At 44.7% G+C, this 25,242-nt stretch overlaps 1 protein-coding gene across 2 annotated transcripts in view; it reads right to left on the reverse strand.

The window, feature by feature from the left end:
* Positions 1-24,553, reverse strand: part of HUNK (hormonally up-regulated Neu-associated kinase) — a 56,969-nt gene extending 32,416 nt beyond the window's left edge. For both annotated transcript variants that reach the window (XM_061453634.1, XM_061453633.1), the window contains exons 1-2: positions 24,293-24,553; positions 5,640-5,932 (exon numbers count right to left, since the gene is read on the reverse strand). In XM_061453634.1, the coding sequence (XP_061309618.1) occupies positions 5,640-5,932; positions 24,293-24,553 (554 nt within the window). The remainder of the gene's footprint in view (positions 1-5,639; positions 5,933-24,292) is intronic.
* Positions 24,554-25,242: the final 689 nt, after the last annotated feature.

Here is a 25,242-nt window from a genome sequence, read left to right on the forward strand (position 1 = left end):
TAAATGTGAAAGCCCTCTCGAGTGTGACACTGGAGCAAGACAACAGGTTTTACTCCTTGATACAAACTAACCAGAAGATTTCATTTGAACCAGCTTTAGAAATCTAAAGCGAAAGCATGAGAAACCAAACCAAAAATCCCCAGACTAAGCTATAGTTGGTGCACTGCTGCTGTGCAGATGTGTACGTGTAGACAGGCACTGGACAGGACACCCAGGCAGCCCAAACCCCTGCAGCACGCAGAGGTGGCAGGACGGCAGAAGTGCAAATAGAGCCTGTGTGTCTGGACAAGATCGGTGGCCTCAGGACAGAAGGGTTATTCAGTGAATACTTTAGGTGACTTTAATGATGCACCAGATTACCCACTATTTCTTTTTGACACAAAGCGCAGCAGTACAATCCAATTATACCTGCTTTAGGCTTACCCTGCAGACAGGACTGATTTCCCTAAACTTCCGAAATACTTTGTCAATTTTGTCCAATTCAAATGTTGTTTTTACAAAGAGGCTTATCTCAGCTGCTGCTGTTTGAATATTTACATTAATTCATTGCAATGGAAAAAGTAGTGCATTGAACCTTAAAGTGCTAGGGAACCCTGAATTTCATGTACTATATTATAAATTCTTTAACAAATAAAAGCAAATCTTATGTATTTTAGTCAGTGGAGTTTTTTGAACATTTTTAATAGCTGTATACTGCAGGGAAGAATTACCAAGGAAGAATTACTGCAAGGAAGAGTTATCAGCTGCAGAAACACAGTTGCTGGAGACCTTCAGTTTCCCTCCTTGAAGTAAATCTGATCTTTTTCCTTACTGTCGCAGCTCCTCAAAAACTAGGCCTAAACGGGTTTTTCTTTCCCTTTAAGCAAATTTTTGGCATTCACTGCTGAAAAACTTCAAAATAGCCTCAGTAATTAAATAGTACAGGAGCACAAATTTTACCTTTTCTTGAGGAGTCAGTTTCATGATGCTGAGAGTGTCTAGCTATGGTACAAGTTAGGCAAATCTGTGAATAATGAAATCACTCAAGAAAGACCAAGCTGCATGACCACAATGTGGAGGATCAGCATATATTTATGCCTTGTCAGCTTGTGAAACTAGCAGCATACAGTCTACTTGAAAATAAGCCTTTTACATCAGATGGTTTGTTTGGGAGTTTGTTCTGCTGTCGATGGAGCTGACCTGTTTCTGGCTTCGCTTGGAGATTCACAGACCACTTTGGAAACCCCAAGTCCAGCCAGTGCCTCCACCAACCAACATAAGCCTGCTCCACTGAGCAAGCTACCCCAGGCTTCAGCTGCAGGCTCAGTGTGCTTTTGAAAGCAGCTTATGGGGTGCCATTGCAGCCATCAGACCGCAAAATCGAAGTTTTTGCATTTTGCACTTCATTTCTTGTCTGGGGGAGGAGGGATGAGCAGGAAGGTTTTACCAGCAAGCAGCTGCAAAGCAGCCGTTGTCAGCTGCTGTCTCCTGCATATTATTTTTAATCAGAACAGCACCACAAAAAAAAAAAAAAAAAAAATCACTAAATCACTCCTTAGCTACCCAACCTGCAAGGCACTTTCCAGCTCCATGCAAAAGCCGGGGGTGAGTTGGTATGGTTGCAGAGATTTGGGTTCATCATCATGTCAATATACACTTCAAAGGCTTTGTTATCAAAATATTAGTTATTGAGTCTGATTCTTCTATCAGTCACAATGTCACTGAATTCAATGCAATTGCCTCTGTAAAAGAACAATTCAGTCTATTGTCTTCACTAAAATGATGTTTAGTTTGTTTACAGCAGAGTATGCCAAGAGAATGCCCAAAGGTAATTTTGAAATCTAACATAAAATAGAAAGCAAACCAGCTCTGCACTTCAAAAAAGAGACTTTATTCTGTAGGGCAGGATCTGTCATAAATATGGCATCAGCAGGCAGACTACTGGCACTTAAAATTGATAGGATGGAAGTGATCAAAGCCCACATGACAAAGTAGTGGGTACCAAAGCAGGAACCCTGTAGGACCCCGAGCAACTGGATCGTACGGCAGCACCTATCTCTGTTTGGGAAAGAGATCATGGGGAAATACATTAACTCTGCTCAAAACCTGTGGGGTTTTTCGTGTCTTTCAAAAGACCTGATCTGCTTTTAATTACAAAATGGCAGTGGAAGGTACAAATATGCTGCCATGAAGGCAGAAAAAGGGGGAATATAGAAAGCTATCTTTGCTACCAATACATTATTAAATTCTTTTCTTTGACATCCTGACAGTAATTGCACTGAATGGGATTGAATTTTGTTAAAATTACTTTAAAAGGGTTGTTGAGAATTTCCTGTGGGATGCAGTGGCAAGCACCAAGGCTTTCACTTAATTTTCTCTGTTGTCCTTACACTCCCAAGGGGCTTATTGTTCATCCCGCTTTTTGACAGCATGAAGGCCTATGCAGGCCTATGTAAACACTCTCTGAAAAGCGAAAGCTTCACCAGATACTGCCATTTGGGTTTGTTTTCCTCTGTCAGAGGGAAAGATAAATATTCCTACCTGATTCACAGCTGAGCTTGTTGCAAGTATATTTTTAGCAACCAAGCAGCTTTCCTGATAGAAGGAATGAAACACAAATGAATACATGAAATCATATATAGAATAGTTACTTTTTCTTTTTACAGTGAGCAGCCAAGGAGCTCTGAAGCCTGGAGACCCCTCACTGAAGATGTAGCTCCTGCACTTGGGAACTTGCAGTGGTTCATCCATCGTAGCAGATAAAATATTTACAATTTAAAATACATCTATACAGTCAAACATCAGTTGTTTTTTTTTAACCTCTCTAAATAAAATGAGGTTTCTTGAAGGTTTGGTTTGTTGTTTGGGTATTTTTTTATTTTAGGCTGTTAACACATGGGTGTTTCTTAACAGAATCATTTCCATTGAGTTCTGTGTCCCAGCTCTTCTCCAAGTATCAGAGGGCTTTTCTACCATGCCAAGTCTTAACAGTACATCATGAAGCTCACCAAGTTATGTTCATCAAATAACGTAAGCAAATTTCATGCAACTTACTTCATCTGGCTTTTTTTTAACCTGAGTTATAGAATAGGGTTAAGTCATCTATATTATTCCCTGAATAATGCAGACAAAGCCAGTAATTTTTTGCAATAAAATAGTCAGTGAACATTTTTCAATGTTCTGCCTCATTCGATGTGAATGATGAAAGCATCTGGAGAGAGACAAACAGCAGAACACTTTCTGGCCTAGGATGCCATGTTTTGTTTCACACTCACTGAATGCAAACACCCACAGATCACCACACAGATGAAAGTGCTGTTATTTTTACCTGCTTTAAAAATAACAACATAAATGACAACAGAACATTGCCATTTCATCCAGGGTGAGAATGAATCAGACTTATGTACTATTTTTTCTCCCTTTCAGTCTGTTTTTAGAGTTGCCACAGTCAAAAGCCTAGGATGCTGAAGGATAACTCCTGGGGTAACTATTATTCTCTCTCCCTCTTTTGCGCACAGAGAGCTAGGAGAATAAATCTGGACCACATCACGAGTAATCTTCCTGCATCTCTACAATGCTCTACATACTTTGTTTGCAGAGTAAGTCAAGACATTCAAGAGTTAAACCAGAGAAAATACTTGCAGATATACTGCCTGTGAGCTTGTCAAATTTTATCAGTTTGAGCAGGATTGGACCTACTCATTATCCAGACAGAAGACTCACAAAAAGAAGCTCTGTGCCGTGCTGTGATTTGAGAAATAGAGTAGATGGAGTACTCTGCCTTTGGGGTAAGGATTAATCCACTGCCATGGGGCTGGACAGACAGATTTCAGCTGCCAGATGCAGCAGAGCATGTCAGTATTTCCAGGGCTGCTTCTTCCCTCACGCTTCAGTCTCTGCGAGCTATGCTGTTCACAGGGACAGCAGAGAGAAAGAAGGGTGAGGGCCAAAATGGCTGTGAGCTTGCAGCATCTGTATGGAAACTCAAGTTCCTTGGCCTCACATTCTCTGTGGATCCCAAAGCCCTGCCTTCTTCCCATCACAGTGATCTGTTGATTCTATCTTGTACCTAGTGAACAAGCTGGTTTTGTACAAAAGGTGGGTTTGAATCTTCTCTGAAAAAGAAGGGAATCAAAGCCAAGCCTACAGCCCCCCCATCTGCAGCCACTATGCAGAAGGTAAATTTTTCAGGGAGAGGAACTGCTGCTGCTGAACTCAATATTGCTGTTAAAAGCTAAACATGTTCATCTGTTCCTGCCAGGTTTTTCTCTGCCCATCTCAGAAACTTTGACCCTTTTCCTTCCTCTCTCTCTGTACATACCGAATATCAATTGATCCCTTAAAGCAGTAAGTAGGCTTCTTCCTTTTCCATGCTCTGAACTGTGGGGTTAATAATTTAAAGAGGTCAGCAGGTCAGTTGTTAAAAGCAAACCTGCAGAATAGACCTGGCTGCTCAAACATTTGTTACAGTGGTACCAGAAATTTAGCTTGATATAAGGCCTTGGTACACCTGATGCTGTATACCTATCCCTAATGGATCACAGGGAAGACGCAGTCAGATTTAAGACAAAAAAAGCAGTTTTCAGAACACATGGACTTCCACCAAGCCAGATACATCCAACAGCGTTGCACAGTGGTAGGTAGCTTAGCACACAGCTGGGCACAGCTGGAGGAGCTGGCTGTGGGCTGCCTTCAGGCAGTTTGCCAGCCGCCTGCACAGCAGCCCTGTGGAAGGGTATATACAACAGATATATATCTTCCACAGTCAGTGGAGCCAAGAAAATTAAGACCCATACTCTCAAAGTATTCACGTGTCTTAACTCCTACGACATGCCTACATAACCTAAGAGGATGGGACGTACACAAATTGCTCAGCATCGGATGGGAAGTATGTGGAACTTCAGACTTAACACCAGTTGGCCCAAATTTAGAAAGCAGAGCCTCTTTCTTGGACAATACCCTAAGAAGAGAAGAGGAGACATACTGGGACCAATGGTCCACCCAGCCCACCATCCTCCTGTCTTCACAGCAGCCAAGAGCTCCTAAGAGGAGAAAGGTACAAGGACAGGAAATCACATGTGATGCCTTAACCTTTGAGGTGAACTGAATGGTTGCACAGTCTGCTTTGTACTTCACAGTCCTCAAGCTTGCAAGGTCCTGTCAGGCAATATAACAAATGGAAAGAGAAGCAGAAGCAAGGGACTTCCACGGTCCCATTCAGGCCTCATCCCAGCTGCGTCACTACAAGGCTTTAGGCAAATCAGTTCACATCTCTACACCACTGTATTAAACCACTAAAACAACAGACACAACCACCTCCTCAAAGAAATAGTGAAATGATTCATCAGTTAATGTTGGTACAAAGCCTTGACACAGCAAAATAGTGAGAGACCTCTACTTTAGTAAAGTACAGGCTTATTTTTAAGGACATGGAGTCAGCATGGCCTATCATGTGCTTGCCTGAAGCTACACACTTACTAAAGTGCCTTCTGCAGATACTTTCTAACATCTAAATTATGGGCATCTAAACAATATCATGAAGATTTACCAAAAAAGCTGTCAGGAATATGTTTTTATAAGGAACCCTCCTTACCATAAAATAAATGCCAAAATACCACTTGGAGGCTCCGAGATTTACCAGAGACAGTTTTTAAAGTTACCTGTGAACTACTCCTGCCCGGTGCAGATGTTCAACTGCCAGAATAAGCTGCCGAATATATTTGCGTGCTTCGTGCTCCTCAAGTCTCTTTTTCTCGTAGATCTTGTGCATCAGGTTGCCACCAGGACACAGCTCCATGACAAGGTAGTAGCTGTTTTCAGTTTCCAGTATATCCAGCAGCTGAGCAATATTGGGGTGGCGGATCATTTGCTGGATCTGCCCTTCCCGTCGCAGATTCTTGGTGACATAGGTGTCTTTTTTGGCTCTCTTCTTGTCAATTACTTTCACTGCCACCTAACGTAAAAATAGAGGAGAGGGGGTTCTTAGCAGTCATGCAGATGATTTATTGCATTAACCTCGTATTTAAAAAAAGTCAAAAGGATGTCAGTCTCAACTGATACACCATGATTTCAGGCACAACTGCCCACATCACAGAGAGAAGTAGCTGTTTTTCCAACCCCACTGACAGTTTCTTTCTTTCTTCCTTTGTACAATGACAGACAAAAGTTATTGCAAGGAAATAGGTAACAAAGAAGAGGAAACAATTTCATTATCCATACCCAAACTCTTAGCACACTTAATGCTGGGCATTTATTTAATCTGTTTTCCCAGAAAGTCTTCAGGCTGGTGTTTACAAGTTTTAAGTGTCATTTTTGGCATTTCCCGAGTTTGGATATATGACTTCAGATGATACACTTCCATGGCAAGTTTCTTAAAACTATAGCCAAGTGTTAGTTTTGCATGATTAAACAGAATAAAAACATACTGCAAAAGGCAAAATAATTTTGGTACCACTCTCTTGGCACATCACCCTCCTCCCCCCCCCGCCTTTAAAATGTATGTGAAAGATGATCCCCTTGTGGCTTCTAGAGCTAAGCATCTCTGCTAAAACTCTGTTTTTCTAATGCAAGTTCTCAGTGGCACACCTGCTCACAGCTCTACAAGTCAACTGAAGCCTATCACCAAAGTATATAATACAACTACGGAGGCTCTGTACCACAGTCCACAACACAGCACATGCTACTGCCTATCCAAGTGTTTTCCTTCTCATTGCTGGTGCAGAGCGCCACATGAGAACAAAAGGTTGGGACTGGCTAGGATATTGCTCTGTTCTATGCCTAAAAGGATCTGGTTCCTTTCATTGTTTCAAAGGATTCACTAAATAGCCACAATAAAAGTATCTATCTTCCTTTTTCTGCCTCAAATTTATAGACATTTATTTATTTATTTATTGGGATCTCTTATTTAGATTGGGTGCTGCAGACTTCCAGGTCATCTGCACCAGACAAAGACTTAACAGCTTGTGCCAAGATGAGCAACAAAAGGCATCATGAAATCCTCTTCCCAGGCTCCTCATTTCCTCAGAGCTCTACAACAAAGGAAGTCCTTCACTGCATGCACTCAGACCCTGCAGCTCACCCATCATTACCCAAGCGACAGCTGCTTGCTTGTCAGGATGAGGGGGGGAAACACTGTGCTTGGTATTCCTGCATGACACTGAATTTTACATGATGTGGAACGATCTTGTTTGCATGGGAACAGGTCCAACAAAACACACAGAAAATGCTGTATCTGCCCCCAGACTGAGGCACAAAGATGCTGTATCCGCATCTTTGCTATCTGTCTTGATTTGGCCTTGGAGGATACCCCACATTACCTTACTACTACAGTGAGAAGGAATAACAAATGTGGGGAAAACCTCAAGAGTTTTATTTATGCTAGTCTTAACACCCAGGCAACACAAGAGGCTTTCCTCCATCTCCAGCTTGTACAACATCCCTCCTCACTGCTGATGAAGTAATACTCACAGCAAACTACATCACGACAGTCAATAGCACTGGGGCTGGTGAGCTTTGGCAACAAGAAGACAAACTTACTCATGGAATCACAGAATGGGTGAGGCTGGAAGGCACGACAGGAGGACATTTAGTCCAACCTCCCTGCTTAAGCAGGGTCACCTAAAGCACATTACTCAGGATTGTGTCCAGATGGCTCTTGAGTATCTCCCAGGAAGGAGACCCCACAACCTTTCTGGGCAACCTATTCCAATGCTCCTTCCCACTCACAGTAAAGAAGTTCTTCCTCACATTCAGGTGGAACTGCCCATGTTTTAGTTTATGCCCACTGCCTCTCATCCTACTACCTGGCAGAAGTGAAAAGAGTCTGGTCCCATCCTCTTCACACCCTCCCTTTGGATACTTATAAACATTGATCAGATCCCCTGAGCCTTCTCTTCTCTAGGCTGAACAGACCCAGCTCCATCAGCCTTTCCTCACAGCAGAGATGCTTCAGACCCTTAATCATTCTAGTAGCCCTTCGCTGGACTTGCTCCCGGAGCTCCATGTCTCTCTTGTACATATCTGGACACCTTCCTAGCTTGAGAAAGTGCCAAGCACACATGAAACACATGACAACTGCCAGTCCAAGTACCCTTACCTTTATTTTTTTATGCAAGCAAAGGAAAGGTTAAATTAGTGAGCATTTTGGTTTTCCTTTGGAGAACAAAAGCCACAAAAAATATGGTCTGGAAATACGGCAACAAAAATAGATCCATACCCTTTGACACAAACGCCTTGAATCAAAGTCAAGTTTTATCAGCAGTGGAATTGAAGAACAAAACTAGAGGAGTTGGGCTTCACAGTCTCTCCCAAGAGCCAGAAGTCAGTATCGCTGAGCACGTTATTAGCTGGACAAATTTCTGCTGCTAACAGATCATTCTGATGAAATACCCTTGATAAAGAAACACGGCTGAACACCACACAGGAGACAGCTGCCTGGGTGAAGCCCAGAGCAGCATCAGGACCATAAACACCTGGAAGCCGCATTCCTGACTAGTCATATTAAAGAAAGATTATTTAGTTGTAAGATAAGACAACAAGTAAATCAGAGCTTAACTTCACTATTTTTGAAAGCCTCAGGTGATTCACCAAGGGAACAGTCTTAAATTAGTATGTTCTTCCATCTAATGAGATGGAACTGAGAAACAAAGGCGTGCATGGACTATTTAGACTGCAAATCACAGAAGTTATTCTGGTGATGTCAAACAAATTCATGGGTTACAGAAACATGAGATGCCAGATTGTTTGCTGGCAGCACAACACTATCTCTGCAAGAACTAAATAAAGATTATATACATATAAATATATACATAAAAACACTGATATTTTCCACAGCTGCAGGATACAAAACATGGGTTATTAACAGTACGGAGCAGTAATGTGTTATCCGTATCGGTAAGTTATCCTCCCCAATTCATTGACTGAAAAAAAGCATATTAATACATGTGTCCACATCTGCTGCCTAGGCTGAGCACAGCTGTGAAGACGGAGGCAGCCACCTGAACGGAGGAGACAAGACCGAGCTATGTGACTACTTGATGACTTTTTCACTATCATGAAGAATTAGTTTTCTATGCCTTAAGAACAACTTTTCTCCTTGATTTTGACAGATACTTGATCAGGCACCCTACCTATGCCACCTGACAAGCAAGGCTGCTTTCAGACCCACCCTTCACTCCGAGGTACCTTTCCCTCTTCAAGGCCCTTTGCATCAGGTCCAAAAGATCCACCAAAGCCGACAGAGCTGACAAAGGTAGAAACAGCAGTCTTGTTTCAGCAACAGTTTTTCACACGGGAAAGAGAAGAGTAAAACTTTGGCAGATTTTCATCTCCCACACAGGGCAGGAAACTGTGGTGTGATAATTCTCGCTCCTGGGACAGACGTGCATGGGACCTTGCGTCCTCTCCTAGGTCTGTGCTGTAGCGCAGGGCACCTAGGAAATATCTCAAGACAGATGGCCTTCCCTCCCCATCTCAGGGACTACTCCAAAAGCCACTGTCTTTAAAAGATCTCTCTGTATCTAAAGATAAAACACTGTAGTTGACCCAAACACAGAAGCAGTCTATTAACTTTTATATGGATGTTCTCCATAATACCTTCTAGCTTTTGTTCCTCTCTGTGTCTCCCAGGTGTTCTTCCTTACTACTCCTTTCACTTACTTCTCCTGTCTGCCTAGTCAATGCCCTTTCCTTTGCACCACAGTTCTTCTTGCTCCTGCGGAATCACTTTGCTTTCCTAAATGAAATGCATCCCATGGTACAAGGGCCATGGCAAAGGGGTGAGCACCCTCAAGCAGAGCTCCTGTGGGGTTTTCTCACTGCTAGTTTGGGTTTCTTGGGTCTTCCTCTGATTTACAGTTTACTGAGGCATAGAAGAAATCTAGGGATCAAGCTGTACTCAATTACTCCAGGGTTGACTTACCTAAATATCCCTGATTTTGAGTTTATCCAGAGTTAGACCAAGCTAAGTGAGGACCGAATGTGCCCAAACACATTTAATATACACAACCTCCTGTATGGTGTAGATGTGTGTGCATACACCTGGAAATTTCACTCATGCTAAAGGAAAGAAGCATTCAGTAGAGAAAATAGTGTAGATGTCAGATAACCATAAAATAAACACATTTGAGCTTTCATAGCCTACTCAAGACACACTAATTATTCAGGTTTGCTCTCCGAAGTTCCAAGAAGGGACTTCATGCCTATCTCCTCATCTGAATCTTGGGTCAATATTGGTGTAGAAATAAAAGGTAAATGCTAAAGCAAGTAATTACTCTGAATATGTAGCAACAGTGGCACTTGACATTCAACACTGGCTAAACCTTTGTGTGTCAAGAAATAAACGTTTGGGTTGTTCTGTGTTACAAGATAAAAAGATGAGTAATAGGCCATATTTTTGGTTCCCAAGTCCTAGAATTACACAGTTGGAATGAATTACTTTCCTGAAGTTTATGGTGTGACACATCATATGAGCAATTGCTGCTTCTCTTGATTGTCACACTAAAATAGTTCAGGTTGGGCTAAAGTGTACTGAAGCGGAGGTGAGGCGGGAGTCTTCTCCACATAAGAGGAGATGGTGACACTGCTCACAGCTAAAACATCATCAGCAAATACAGGCACGTGTCATCACCCAAACAAAGGCACGTGTTTGACACACACAGGCGGGGGATTTTTGCCAGCTAGTGTTTTAGGAGGGTTTGTGAATCTGCAAGAGAAGGCGGAGGGGTGGAGCTGACTGGCACCAAACTGCACAAAAACATCACAGTGAGGCCCTGAGAAAAAGCAAGAAGAGACAGTTTAAAGGGCCAGCTATTGCCTGGAGAAAGCTGAGAGGCAGGGTTTCGGTTGCTAGATCACTGCTACATCCAGAGAAAACACATTCTGCATCCTCTTTGTGAGCAGTCAGGCCTTGACATGGGAAACTGCAGCAAAGCGTGGAAGATCGCTCACACAAAACCTGAGCATGCCTCAGCATAGTGCCCGTATGTCCATGCAATAGGCACATTTCAAGTGAGGCAGCTCCCCAGATTTGTGCCCCAACAAAATGCTGAGCCCCTGGAGCTGGCAACAGCTCTGCTGCACAGGCAGGAGGAACCTCCAGGTGGTTCTGCATAGTGGCCACAAGTCAGTCATCTTCTCCCCATCTTATTCTGCTGGCTATTTATAACCCTGCCAGTCACACTTGGAAAAATCACTGCTCAAGAAGTAGCAGTGCTTTTGTTAGTGAAGCGAAGATGTTTGCTTACCCAGCAGACATGCTCAGTCTTACTGAGAGATTATGTTTTTTCTTTGGACCAATCCTCCCCAAGCATTCAAGCCATGGTTTTGCAGTAAAAGCATCTATCCCTCTACTTAACTTCTGCTGATGAATCTCAAGCTTTGACCAGTTAAGGCACATCATGATTCACTTGAATAAAAAGGAAGTAACAACTGTTTGACCAGCAGTGAGTTCAGTCACACAGTACATTAGCACTTGGGGAACCCAGGTCCCAGTTCAGCCTCAGGTTTCTTACTTGCCAGATTGGTTGTCTTTACACAGGCTGCCTCCTGGCAGAAGGACGCACCTCTGGCAGCAAGCCTTCCTATTTGACAGAAAATGGGTTTTCTCAATGGTCTGTTTGCCATGTCAAAGTCAAGAGGTCTTGAACAACACTTACGTTAAATGCTTGCAACTAGAATAGTTTCACAGTAATAGCCCCAGCTTAGCAAATAATGCTATAACATGTTTAACTTTACAGAGAACAGAAGATGGCATGCGGTCTTGCAAAACCAGTATATGATATTTTGAGGACTTTTAAGGAGTTCTCCTCACTTACCCAACCACTTGAATTGTTTCCCTCTGCAAAATCTCTCCCAAGTTTAAATAAGAGGAAGGCAGCTCCTGCAGACCTCTGCCAAAAAGAGCTTCAGCTGAATTGAGAGGAAACTGGTTTGAGTAAGAATCCAGCAACCACTGTGTGATGTGGCCAGGAGACCAGCATAGCAAAAGGGAAGCAACTTCAACAATAAGAAACACTTTTCAACTATTGGAGGGACAAACACCTCCCTCCTCCCCTGTTTTATTTTTCTGCCTTTTTGTTGTTGTTGTTTTGTCTTTTTTTTTTTCCTTTTTTTTTTTTTTTTTGACCAGAGTCCACTTCTGGCAGACCTGCTGGCACTGATGCCAAGCCAGGCAGCAGCGCTGACTCCCAGCACTGTCCTGGGCCACAGGCCACGGATGCCTGGTACACCCTGACCATTCAGATTGTAAGTTCAGAGTCACAGGCTACACGGTGCAGCTGGGGGACAACCAGTGGGAAGGCCTGAGACTTGGACTTCTGCACTAAACCCACAAACCTTTCTGCTATCTAGTTTAAGCTTAGCCAGGAGAATGAGACGAAGAGACAAATGATGTAGATATTTTACAGCCATCATTAGTGCAAGCCCATCTCCGGCATGTTTATTATGCCCAAGGCAACTCATGCAATGAACTAATTTTCTTTTCTTCCTTCCATTCAGCGATAGCTGTCTGGCATCACTTGCTTTGTATTTACCACTGTTCTTACCACAAGAATCTGAGCTTAGTTTTCAAAACCAACTGGTAATTTTGGGTGGCCAATTCAAATTATATTAAACAGACCTAACTTTGAAGTCTGCACAATTGTCAGAACAGTCCTGAAAGCAATCCCTCCAAGGGTTTGGGCAACTAACCAGCCAGGCATATAACAAACTGCTTTTCACGTCTAAATCCAAGGACTAGAAAATGCCAACTTCATTCACTGGGCAGTGTTTATTCTTTCCTTCAGCTGCTGCAGCTTACCAAATTTTAGAGTACAACAAAGGAATATTTTTTTGATTATGGCAGGTTCCAATATCTTAAGAAATAAAGCACTGAAGAAAAGGATCATCCAAACAAATGCATGCCAGGAATCAATTAACTGTGCACCTTGAGAAAGGACCATACATGTTCCCCTCAGGACAGAGAGAAATCACATCTCTCCCGTTTGGACTGTCTATAAAGTCAGTCCTGTCTATCACGGAGAGAAAAGGACAACCATTTAGTGATGGCCAATCTGACACCTTCTGTATTTGTCTTGTATACTTGCTACAAAGGGAATGGGGGGACAGAGGTTGAGTTAAATGCGTGCATGCATGTGCGCACACATGCGCTGTGAAAAGGCTGTTCACCAGCTATACAATTAGAGATGCACTGAGTTTTTATGTTAAACAAACAGTATCATCCCTTTGCTTCACACTTGAATAGTGAGTGATGTTTGGTCGTATCCACTCTTTGTAGGACAGCTGAATATTTAGCTTTTGTATTTGCTCTGATGTTAATAAAATCAGGAATCAAAGAACAGTAGAGAGGAGTCACTTCGATTAAAGTATTCTCTTTCGAGTGCCTGACAGTACAAGCCAAGAGTTTTGGGCTTAGCAATACATTAAACCAGCTGCCATAGAGATGAGTCCAGGATAAATGTCTTGGTAGGCAGAAGGCCACTCTCTCTGCTGGCAGACTAGACACAGTCAGGAAGGCTTGAAATCAGCCCCCATAGAAATATAAACTCTTCTAAATAAGAAAGTAGCTCTGAGTATGCCCACTCACACACTTCAGCTTCAAGGTAGCTTGAATGAATCAAACTGCCAGGGGATAAAATAAACATCTAACCATTACCTACAACCCAAAGCAATGCAGAAAAGAATGCAGGAGTACTTTAGATAAGCAAATGAACATAAGCCCTCTTGATGCCACAGCCAACTTAAACATAATCCTTAAAAGCATAAGCAGGATGTATTTGTTAAAGTAAGAAAAGGTATTAATTACACCTGTCCAAGGCACTGGGGTCTATTATTAGATTACTCCATCCAATTCTGGTGGCAGTAATTACAAAATTACATTAAAAATTTGGAGACAGTCCTGAAAAGACCTTCAGAAACAGTCTGAGGTCCAAGAACCGTTCTTGTAGTAACGGACTGAAGCTCAAAATGTTTAATTGGGAGAATGTTAAGCACTGACTTGAGAATTTTCTGCAAATATCTACACGAGGAAAATTTCTGATAACAGAAAGCTCTTTAATAAAATTAAAATTAACTTCCTGAAAGGTAAATTGGGCAAATACAGGCTATATGCACAATCTGGGTTTTTTTAGGTACCGTGAAGTAATAGAAACACCTCAGAGAGATGATGTAGATCTTAAATTCCTCCCCCCTTTAAAGGTACGCAAACAGCTCAACAAAACATTGATCCTGCTACTCCTGACTAGAATACTGGGACTTGTATTCTATAGGAAATCAGGCTGGATGACCACTGTGATACCTTTGGGCTTCAGTGCCTGTAAATACATGAAGAGTCTCTGGTCCCTGCAGAGAGTGGTGGGGGACAAGGCATGACACAGGAAGATGGGGTTTGACCTAGGCAAGACACCCTGGAAGCTGCCAGCAGTCACAACAAGGGATGTAAATTCTGCCAGCTCTCTCTGACATCTTTGCTGGAGCTCCTCAGCGCAGAAGGCATGAAGTGTCATAAGGAGCCACACAACTATTGATGCTGCTGCAGACAACCCAACTCACCCACAGCTCTGCTGCCAGCTGCATCGGCCCAGTCAAATCAGTGTTTTCATGGGGAAACACAAGTTTTCATGTGTCGAGGCACTGGTATTTGTAAGGACATACTACAGGGTTGCTCCCGCTATGCTAAGAGCAATGGCAGACCACAGGAAGGTTTTAAGACTATCAGGGCTACCTCATGCTCTGCCTTCTATATGGTAAAGTATTCCCCATAGTTCCGTAGTTCTTCCTCTCCTTTCCTCTTACTTCAGTCAGGAAGGAGGGAAACAGAGCGGGGATAGTTGCTGATTTATGACTAATGCCTTGTCCGATGTGATCCATTTCCATAGCACAGCTTAAGTGGAGGAGAGCTGTTTCTCAGCCATATTCCTCTTCAACATGCTTTTTAGTTCACATCATATTTATGAGTAACTTCATACCACACTTCACAGGCAACTACTGTTATCCCTTCCAGGACATACTTCTGCTCCGCTGCTTCCATAAAGCCAGCTGCCCCCTTACCCTCATCTTCTGCTTCATTTCCCTATCAAACAGCTAAAAGACATATTCTTACCTGCTAGTGCCTCTTCCCCCTGAAATGGCCAGACCTTTAGAGCACAGTGACCAGCAGGAGATGGTTTTGAGGCAAGGGGGTTGCCTCACTTCTGGCCCTACCCAGCCTTCCTGAAAAGAACATGCCCCCCCCCCCCCTTGCATTTTTCCTCAGTGCTGTACATCCAAAACAGCAGGAATTGTACAACTCAAGGATGCCACAGGGTCAGAGCACAGCCAGGGAGCCTGGGAAGCAGGAACCTGCATGGCTACATCCATGGGAAGGAATGCATGGCTTGTCTTGAGCTGGTCATGAAGGGGATCTGTCTCGCCTTTGGTGGAAAGAAATCAATTCCAGTGACCCTTCAGTGCTCTCTTGGTCAGCTAATTAATAGGGTAGCCATAACTGCATCCCATGAGGGAGAGAAGCAGATTGTTACTTCTCTGGCCTCTAAAGATATCTATACAAGTCAAGGGAGATTATGCAGAGACTGATGGAAGTAGTGGTGGCAGGAAGCCAGACACAGAGATACATCAGGATGCACTAAAGAGGTTCCAAAAGAAATCCTTGCAAGCTTGTCAAAACCAGCCTCCAGGCTGAAGACATCTCCTGCAAGGAGAAGGAGTGTCTCTGAATGCCTAGGACAGACGGGTTTGTCCTGCCACTGACATTTAGAATGTTCATCAAGTATCACTTTCCAAATATAGGCTGTTTTTCAGAAAGGGGCTTTTTGACCCCCACGCATAAGGTAAAGACTGACATGCCGAAACACTGCCCAGCACTTAATGTGAAAACCCTTTGAACTCAAGGTACGACCAGCTAACAGGAAAGACATTTTTCAGGGCGTGTCACACAGGCACATGGGGACCCTGACATGCAATCACTGCAGCAGATGGAAAACCTGTTCAGACCAGCAAGGTCCTTACTTCACATCAACAGAAATTGATGGCTACTCACAACTTCTCCTGGAGGAGGCCAGCATGACAGAGGTCCTCTTGACCCAGATGTGGCCCTAATAGGGCCTTCTTGTCAGGACAAGAGGCAGCCACCATAGCCAAGGCATGGCATGACAAGGCACGGTTGATGTCCTGGTTGCAAGCGAACCGTATCCCATCCAGCTGTTTCTGATAAACCAGAACTTGCCTTGCTAATGGTGAAAACTTCTGTCACAATGAGATGGATGAAGATCTCAGGTTACATGTGGGGAAGCAAAAGCAGAGGAGTGAGATACCAAATGACATTCCTCCAACACCAAGCCCTACAGGAGAAACCTGGAGGCTAACACCGCTTCCCATTTTCCTGATCATGGCCTTGTAATGTGCTCCATATTAAACAGTCCCCATGTCTTGTTTTAGAGATCAAATGCATAATTCAGCTTAAAGAAGTGTCCCTGATTTAAAGCACTTCAACACCAATTTATGCCTTCAAGGAAGAAAAAAACCCGAAACAAACAAAACCCCAAGAGCCACTGCTTTTGAGACCCAGGTAATATCCTCCTCTGTAGCGATTTAAAACACAGCAGATAAAGCATTTACAACTGCTTGGAGCCAAGAAAAAGGTGTTTCCAATAAAGTTTTATATATATAAATAATATGTTCTCTCCCTTAGCTCTATGGACACTATTCAGAGAAAATAAAATTATTCTTCAAAAAAAAATGTTTCCATGACAATCTTCCACAACAGGCAGAGAGCAAAGGAACTTTATTATATATAACTTAGCTTTTTTTAGTTCTCTTTGTTGCAGCGATTTTGCTCATAGTGCCAGTAGCACTGTTCTTGCACTGCACATGAGAAGAGCCCTGCTGAGCTTAGTGTTAAAGGTGCTGGAGCTAGAGCTCCACAGTCCAGTAATGGAGCAAAGCATTGACAGAAAAGGAGATTTTGGCAAGGGCAGCATCAGCTTTCTGTTAATTTTTTGCAGGTGGTCTCACTGCAGGACCATGGTAACTTCTTCCAGACCATTTCCGTGAGGATGAGGTTTGATCCCTTTCCCTGCTGGCACCAACACTAAATGTATATCAACATGGAGGTTTTGCAGTGATTCACTGTTTCAGCTTAGAAAGGGGTACCTCTGTTCTAGCATGGGCCCCAGAGTCGTGCTTGTGACGGTGGCTTCTTTCTTACTCCAATAAAGCTTCTGGAAAAACCTACCTGGTTCTCTTCATCAGCACAACCTCCATCAGCCCATCAAAAACACTGGCACCATAAAGTTCTTACTTTCAAGGAGATCAGCCACCAAACAAACCACTGTGGAAGCACAGCAGAAATTGTTTTACAGAGCCAAAGAATCAAGGGGCTTGGGTTTTTTGCTCTTCAACTTATCTAAAAATAATAGCTAAGCCAATCTGGAGCTGAAGTAACGCAAAGTGCTGCTACAGTGCAAGCAGAAGAGTACTTGGGATGGTCTGAATACAGCCAGTTTGTTTTGGTTCAGTTGTATCCCATGCTGCTACGTGAACACCAACACTGCAATCCTCTGGCTGGTTTCTACCCAGTCATTGGCCCTGGACAGTTTTAGACACTTCTCCATAACCTTGAAGAGTCATGCAGTCAGCAGGTAAATTCTCAGCTCGTTTTTATACTGTTGTTCAAACAACACAACAGCTTGGGTTTTAGGCGGACTGTTACAATTCAGTCACCAAAAGGTTTGTCATACCATCTCACAACTGCTTTCCTTCTGGGGTTATATCCTTGCGAAGTGTAAGAGCTGCTCATTAATAACCTCCATTTTCCCAACTGCAGGCCAACAAATAACTCATGAGAGCAGTGATAAAGACATCTGCTGAAATGCATGAAGCTACGGAAGCATTCTCCAGCTCATTGGTGTAAAAGGAGACATGGCAAACTACAAGATGTAGAAAGGAAGTCGTGTGTTAATTACCAAGACATTATAGGTAACACGTGCCTACAAAAGCACACGTACAGCTTTACATATCATTAAATATGTTAAAAATACAAAACTTACAAGAATCCAGATGTGAGCCTGGCATAAGAACTATACCTGGTGTAAATTCAACCTAAACACTCAGCTTCCCTCAATCTTGCATATGCCACTAAAGTGATTACAGTCTGTAAGAGAAGCAGCACATTGCTGACATGCACTGTTAGTGATGTCCTTAAAACTGCTGAATGTAAACTTGAAAGCAGATTATCTCAAGAGGATAAGGAACTGCCACATGTGCATCAATTCAGCTCATCGTAGAACAAGTTGCTAGCTACAGCTGAAAATATTTAAGCAATCTTCCTGGAAGACAGACTGTGCTAATGAACAGGGTCTCTTGCCTATTAAAGTCTATTACACCAAGTATGCAACACAGAAAAGGGTTGGAGGGAAGAGCATGCCTTTATAAGAAGTGCCTGATGCAACTGGTTATTCTCCGGACGAACAAACTACTAGCAGGTGAAACAAATTGAGTAGGTAGGTGTACATCAGCAGTTTGGATTTACTCTGCCTTATGCTCAAATCCTTGCATACCCATAACATGTATTGAGGAACGCTGTGCTGACACAGCAGTCTTCTGGTCCTCACTGATGGTACTGCAGCCATGCCACTGTCCATCATTTTCTGAAGTATCATATGTTAACAAAACTATGCGTTTAGTAGCTTCAATATGAATTATGCATCTGCACACACACACAAGCCTCTGTGAAAAGAATAGTGTCAAAGCTGTGAAAGCAAACACTTAGAAGCAAGGAAATGTCGAAATTCAGGCTGCAGAAATACCCTCATTTTATTCCCTCAGTGCATATAATTAGAGTGGCACATCATCCAGGTGCAACAGTTGGCAGCTGTTAATAAAAGTGAACACCATCCTGTGAGAAAGCCACTGTGCAGATCTGCAGTAAGCACTTTTCAAAACAAGCTCTTCTGATTAGAAATAAATGTAAAAATACATAGAGAAACAGGTAAGAAGAGAACTACTAATTAAATACCTAGAGTGAAAGAACAAACACATCTAGAAAACTGATGTACAAGTGTTACTGGAGAAAGAGCATAAAATAACAGGTCAAATTTCAAATTAAAATCCTGTGGCTTTACCCTCTGAGACACTGAAAGCAATGAAGGCATTCTAAGTTTCACAGTTTTACCTGCAATCTCCCAAGATCTGGGGGAGAAAAAAGGAAAGGGTTGCACTGAGACACCAGCAACCACCTTAGAAACTCAACTTTAGGTTGCAGTGAAACAACTTCCTGGTCCATTTGGTTGGCAAGATGGTTTGAAAGCAAAAATGACCTCACACACACTCATGGCCCCCAAAACTCAGAAATCAGACAAAGGTAAAGAACTATATCTGAATATGAGGTTTTAAGCCAGTTCTACTACTTGAGCAACCCTAGGTCTTGAGATACGTACAAGGTTGACAATGGCAAGTCCCAGTGCAGAAGCCCTCAGTGGGAAGCCCTCACCAGCATTGGTTTTCCAAATGAAGAGCAGTGGTGTCACTAGGGGAGGCATGGTTACCAAGGGCATTAACGGGGCAAGATCTCACCTGTCAACACACCCAGAGGCCTTTGGCCACCACGTCTCCATTCCCCGAAGTCTGTGGTGGAAGACACAGGAAAACAGTGGATTTACTCAAGACAAAATTAACACCTGGATATGTGATGTGTATATGGCATTGTAACATCTGCTGTTGTCTACTGGCACTTTTGTCCATATTTCTCTGGGTCCACTTGCCTGTATTCTCTGAAATGCTCACTAAAAGACAGAAATTGTGCAAAACAAGTTGCCCCAGCCTTTGCTTTGGGTAACAGGTCCTGACAAGCTGAGGTGAGAGCTGCCTCCTCCAGCCTAGCAGAAATAGAGGATGGAGTGGTCTGCAGTGGTAAAAGCTCATGGAAAAGCGCTTTAAGAAGGTGAAGCCAAGGTACAAAGTCTGTACACAGAAACATGCCTGCTGTGCCAGTGTGTAATTTTGCATAATGCACACAGCGCAATATCCCACTCACAGGCAACAGCCGTGCAGGCACCCTTTGGAAACACCTCCTTCCTTCCAGGAGGGCCCATCGGGCACGAAAGAGGCATTGCCAGCTCTCTGCAGGGTGGCTGCTCTGCCCATGTACCCACCCCAGGACTTCCAGAATGTCCAAATACACTTGTTTTTCTTCTTTTTCTAACCACTTTTATGCAGAAATGCATTCTGAACATGAACTCTTCTGTGAAAAGCCCACTTTTAATATTAATTGCTTTGCCTTCATAGAAGCAGCTGGTAAATTGTATTTTTAGCAGCTGCTTCCCACTGTTGCAGAAGCCACTTGACTAACTGTAACTAAAAACGTACCTTTCCCAAGCTTAACAATAGCGCTAAATAAAACCACAAACAAATTTTTTGGTGGATGAGAAACCAAATGATTCAACTTGACTCTTTTATCGCAGTGCTAAAGATTACGCCTAAAAGCAGTTAAATGTAGTATCAGTTCAAGTGTGTTTATAACAACTTTGCTCAATGTATTGTTGATACGTTGCCATTGCGCAACGCTACAAGGAGTTACTTGGACATTTCATAGGGTTCCGTAGCGGGTAACTATCTATTCGGACTATGAACAGAGCCTCATACCACCCCCACCTCAGTGATGGCAACATAATCTCAGCTCTCTAAAAATGCAAGAAATTACTATCTTGTGGTATCTGCCTTTGCCCAATTCCTGTTGTTTGGCAATTGACCCTTCCGAGCCCCACGCAGAAGGCTTGAAACAATCCTGCAGTATATGTACTGTGCACAGGCTCCCAAAGTTGGTTGAATACAGCTAACTCAGCGGGGTTTCAGAGCCACAATTTAAAGCTAAATTGGCTTGCTCTTCATAGAGGAACTGTGTTTCCTTACGATTAGCTATACAGACTGCCTGAGCTGATCTGACAAATCAGCGTTCTACCCCAAAATGTCAGATTATAGGCTACGATATTTATATTCAAAAGCAATGGAAAGAATAATCTGTTCAGCATTCTCCTGCGCTCAGCTAAAATACACATAATTGCATCAGGCACTACCAAGCATTTTTCAAGCCCAGAAAATAATAACATGCCTTACATTATGGCCACATAAACCACAAGAAGTACTGTAAAAGATGTGATTTAAAGTCCAATGCTAAGGACATTCATTGGGAAGGTTTAGAAACCTCACCTCAGCTCACCCTCTCGTGCTCAGGTGCTCGTAGGAGCTGCTGCTTCCTGTCCCACACAGGTCACTCAAAATGCACTGTCCATCAAACTGCCCTCGAAGCAGCTGGTGAAGTAACTTGTGTTTGGCCCACAGTATATAACATCCCATGCTCTCTTGAAGACCTTTATAGCTTCTAGCAATTTCAGGGTGAGGTAATGGCAGATTTTTGGCACCCACCCTGCATTGCCTTGATTCTGTACAATGCATTGTGTCAGTGTGATGGATCCAAGCCTAGCTGGGGACTCATTAATCCACAGATTTCATTGCTAAACACACCATTTTCTGAAACAATAATGCGCATTAACTCCTCTGGAGTTGCTAAAGTCTTTGCAAATCAAAACCTCTTTGGGCCCCCGTTACTGAAGTTAGATATTTCAGTGACTGTAAGGGCCCAGGCTGCCAGACATTAGTAGTAAGTCCTCTACTTCACACTATTATGGCAATTTTATTGAAATTTAGGCGATACCCTTGCTCAACTTGCCCTCACTTTACAAGACAAATATCAGATCTTTTTTTTTTCTTGTTTGCTTTCAAAAATACATGCAGGCACTAATCCTGGAATAACAGGCTCATAAAACATCAGCTTAGAAAAATGCAGCAACTACACCGATCCAGCAAGTTGTTCACGGGAGATGGCTTTGTTTCCATGTTTTGCTTTGCTGAACTCCACTAGCGAGTGTATAAGTATACACTCCTGCAGATTAACTTTTCCTCTGCAAATGAGCAGACTGGAAGACTATACATGGCCAATTTGTGGCTCACCCCATGGAAGGAGATACAGCATTAGGCTCTTACAGAGAGTTGTTCCTCCAGAGAGACTCTGGAGAGACACGGTGTCACTCACAAAAGAGAAATTTAGGGACAGAGATGGGTAGCAAGAGATGGAAGCAGGTGACTGCCACATGCAGCTATTGATGCCATGTCTCAGACAGCTCCTGGCTTTGGTCACCTGATGTCTGGAGGAGAAGGTCTGTGCTGAGCATCAGTGTCCCCTGGGCTCAGATGCTGGCACTGCTGTACCTAACTCTCCAGCACGCCGTCTGCTGTTCACCAACATTCCTCAGAAGGCACAAATGTAGCTTAAGCACCTGACCTGGCCCTTCATGTAATACAATGCTCTTGTGGAAGTGCTTTGCCATGGAGACAAACCACTTCTAACGTAAAATGTCCTCTTCCCACAGAACCTCCTCCAATGACCGCAGTTGGTCCCCACTCTCACACCACCTTGCACTTTTGCTCCCAATCCCATTCCCGCCCCTGCCAGCCTCAGCCTCCTCTCCGACAGAGGCTTGCAGTTTGAGGGAAAGGCATCCGGGTAAGCAGATGTTTTTCTTCTGTTCCTCGTATCGCAGGCAGAGCTCAGTCACCCATGGTGGGCTCCATGTAGGCAGAGCTGCCGGCAGCTGTGAAGCAGAGCCAATTTGGGCACGTTTCAGCTGCCTTTGGCTGGAGGCCATGCAGAAGCTCGGCAGAGGAAGACGCCCAGAAGAGCTGAATGTCCATTAAGCTCTCTGCTCGGGGTGAAATGTTTATGTGGGGTCATGGTGGGATGGAAAGCATTCACCCCTCCGGCTAGAGGGAGGACCCTTGCTGAGACAGGACCTCACCTGAAGCAGATTAGTAATTCCTTGCCTCCTATACATGAACTCAAACCGGTACAAGATCAGGTCAGACAGAGCTCAGAGCCCATCATGCCTGTTCACAAAGATGGGCACAGGGACTCAGCAGGAAGGCAGTGTGATTCTCCTGGAGTTTCTGCTTGTCACTTTGTCACAGTGTGTGTTATTCAAGAGACTAGGAGAAAAAAAGAAAGCAGCAGGCCTGGGAGCTGAGACAGAGGGGCGTGTGGTGGGTCTTTTTATTTTTACCCCTCTTAACAGACTGAGATAAATGTAGCAATCCAAAAACGTGGAGGTGGGAAGGACGTGTGTGTGCATGTGCCTTTTATCAACTGGAGGATCATTGGATGTATCTGTTACCAAGGAGAAGCACACGCTTGGTAACAGCAGAGAGCAAAGATGCATTATTTTTTTTGCATTCCTATATGATAATAATCACAGACCTTATCGCTTGTCTCATGATGAAATTCAGAGCCCTGTATTAAATTTCACTCTGTGACAAATTTACTGGAATGAAAAAAGAAAAAAATACCCAAGAGTACGGGAACGCAAGCTGCCAAGATGCAATCTGAACAGCAGCACACTTAGAGTGCTGCTGGAGCTGGAGGAAATTACACTGTACTTAGCCCCACTGGTCCAAGAAGCTTTCAGTAACAACAACGAAGTCCCGCTTCAGGTAGTGCCCTGTTAAGGATCTGACAAAACAGAGGCAGAAGTCAGAGAGCTCAAACAAGAGCAGCACAACTCTTAAGGGAGGTTGACCCTAGCCAGCTTACCTTGCTCTGCTTACTGCCCAGCCAAGCCCCCACTACTCCTTATGAGGCTGTGACATATCCTGATTGATGGGTAAAAGCCTCCACTGAAGGGTTCTGGATAACAAACGAAAAGCAGAGACCCTCCGCGGACTTCTCTTCCCAGCACACAGGGGAAAAAACCCACCCATAGTGCATCTCCTATATTTTGCTGTGCAGTGGTATCAACAACTTCTGATGCCCGAGCTGCACCCCGTCCTGCAGACACATGCAGCAGCATTTCCCATCACTCTCATGAGCGAGAAGTACCTGTGTACAGCTGTGTACAGACGCGACATATCGCGACTGGGCTGCGCACCGCGCCTGGTTCTCAACAAGTCTCACCATTAAAAACACACTTCTGACCGAAAACAAAAGACAAACAAACAAGGAAGAAAAAGAAAAAAAAAAAAAGAAAGAAAACAGGGAAGGTCAAGGCAGCAGAAGTACTCCAAGAGGAAAGCAGAATTACAGCCACGGAAATCTCAGTAACCGAAGGGGAAGCGCCGTTTTCACGCCCGCAGCGTGCGCGGGGAAGTTGAGGGGAGCCCCGACTCCTCCGGCGGTTAGACCCACACACCCACCTCGCACCACTATCCCTCCAACACCACCCCCCCCCCGGGGTGCGGGCAGCCACCCGAGGGGTCCCCGCCCCGGGCACGGTACCTTCTCTCCGGTGACCACATGCAGCCCCTCCCGGACCTTGGCGAAGGAGCCCTCTCCCAGCTTCCTGCCGATCAGGTAGTTGCCGACCCTCTTGGTATGCTGGAAGTCCCGGAGCCGCTCCCGCGGCGCCGCCGCGCTCAGCCAGGCGGCCAGGAAACTGCCCTCCGCTCCCGTCGCCGCCTTCCGCGCCTCACCGCCGCCGCCGCTGCCCGCCACCGCGGGCGGCTCGCTCAGGAGCCCGTCGCCCGCCGCGGCCGGCATCCCCGGTGCTGCCGCCGCTGCTGCTGCTGCCGCTGCCGCTGCTGCCGCTGCTGCCGCGCCGCCCGCCCCGCGGGGCCGTCACCAGGCGGGCAAGAAAGTTGCTCTGGGGAAAGCGCCGCTGGCCCGGCGGCGGCGGAGGGGCCGGGGGGCGGAGCGGGACTGGTGGGGGGCCGGGGCTGGGGCGAGCCGGCGGCGCGGTGCCCCGGGCTGCCGCCCCTCATTGGATCCAGCACCTCCCCTCCTCCTTCTCCTCCTCCTGCCGCCGCTCTGCCCCGCGCCGGCAGCGGTTGCAGGCGTGAGGCTGCCGCGCCGAGCGGGGAGGAGGGGACCGCAGGAGGGAGGAAGGGAGGGAAGGGCTGGCGGAGGGAGGGGGAAAGAGCTCATTCAGTTTGAATTTGCGGTAATTTAATCCGCTCTCACGCGGCGGGAGCAGATGCGATCCAAACCCGGCAACCTGGGTGTTTTCAAACCCGGCTGGCCCCTCCTTTCTCCTCTCCCCTGCACCCCAAACCGGGTCGGCAACGCTTCCGTCTCTGAAATTAAACCAGGGGTCCCGGCTCCCGGGCAGCGCCGTGACTCGGTCTGCTCGGTGTGGTTCTGTTTATTGCTGCCAGAGAATATCTACTCTGCTGCTTTTCCCCACCTTCCTTCCCGAGCGCGCCTGACTCCTTCTCACACCCGTGTCGGGA

Source organism: Pezoporus flaviventris, unplaced genomic scaffold, assembly GCF_033815535.1.
Source record: "Pezoporus flaviventris isolate CSIRO_AGI_PZ_B2104156 unplaced genomic scaffold, CSIRO_AGI_Pfla_v1 ptg000015l, whole genome shotgun sequence".
NCBI classification, from domain to species: Eukaryota; Metazoa; Chordata; class Aves; order Psittaciformes; family Psittacidae; genus Pezoporus; species Pezoporus flaviventris.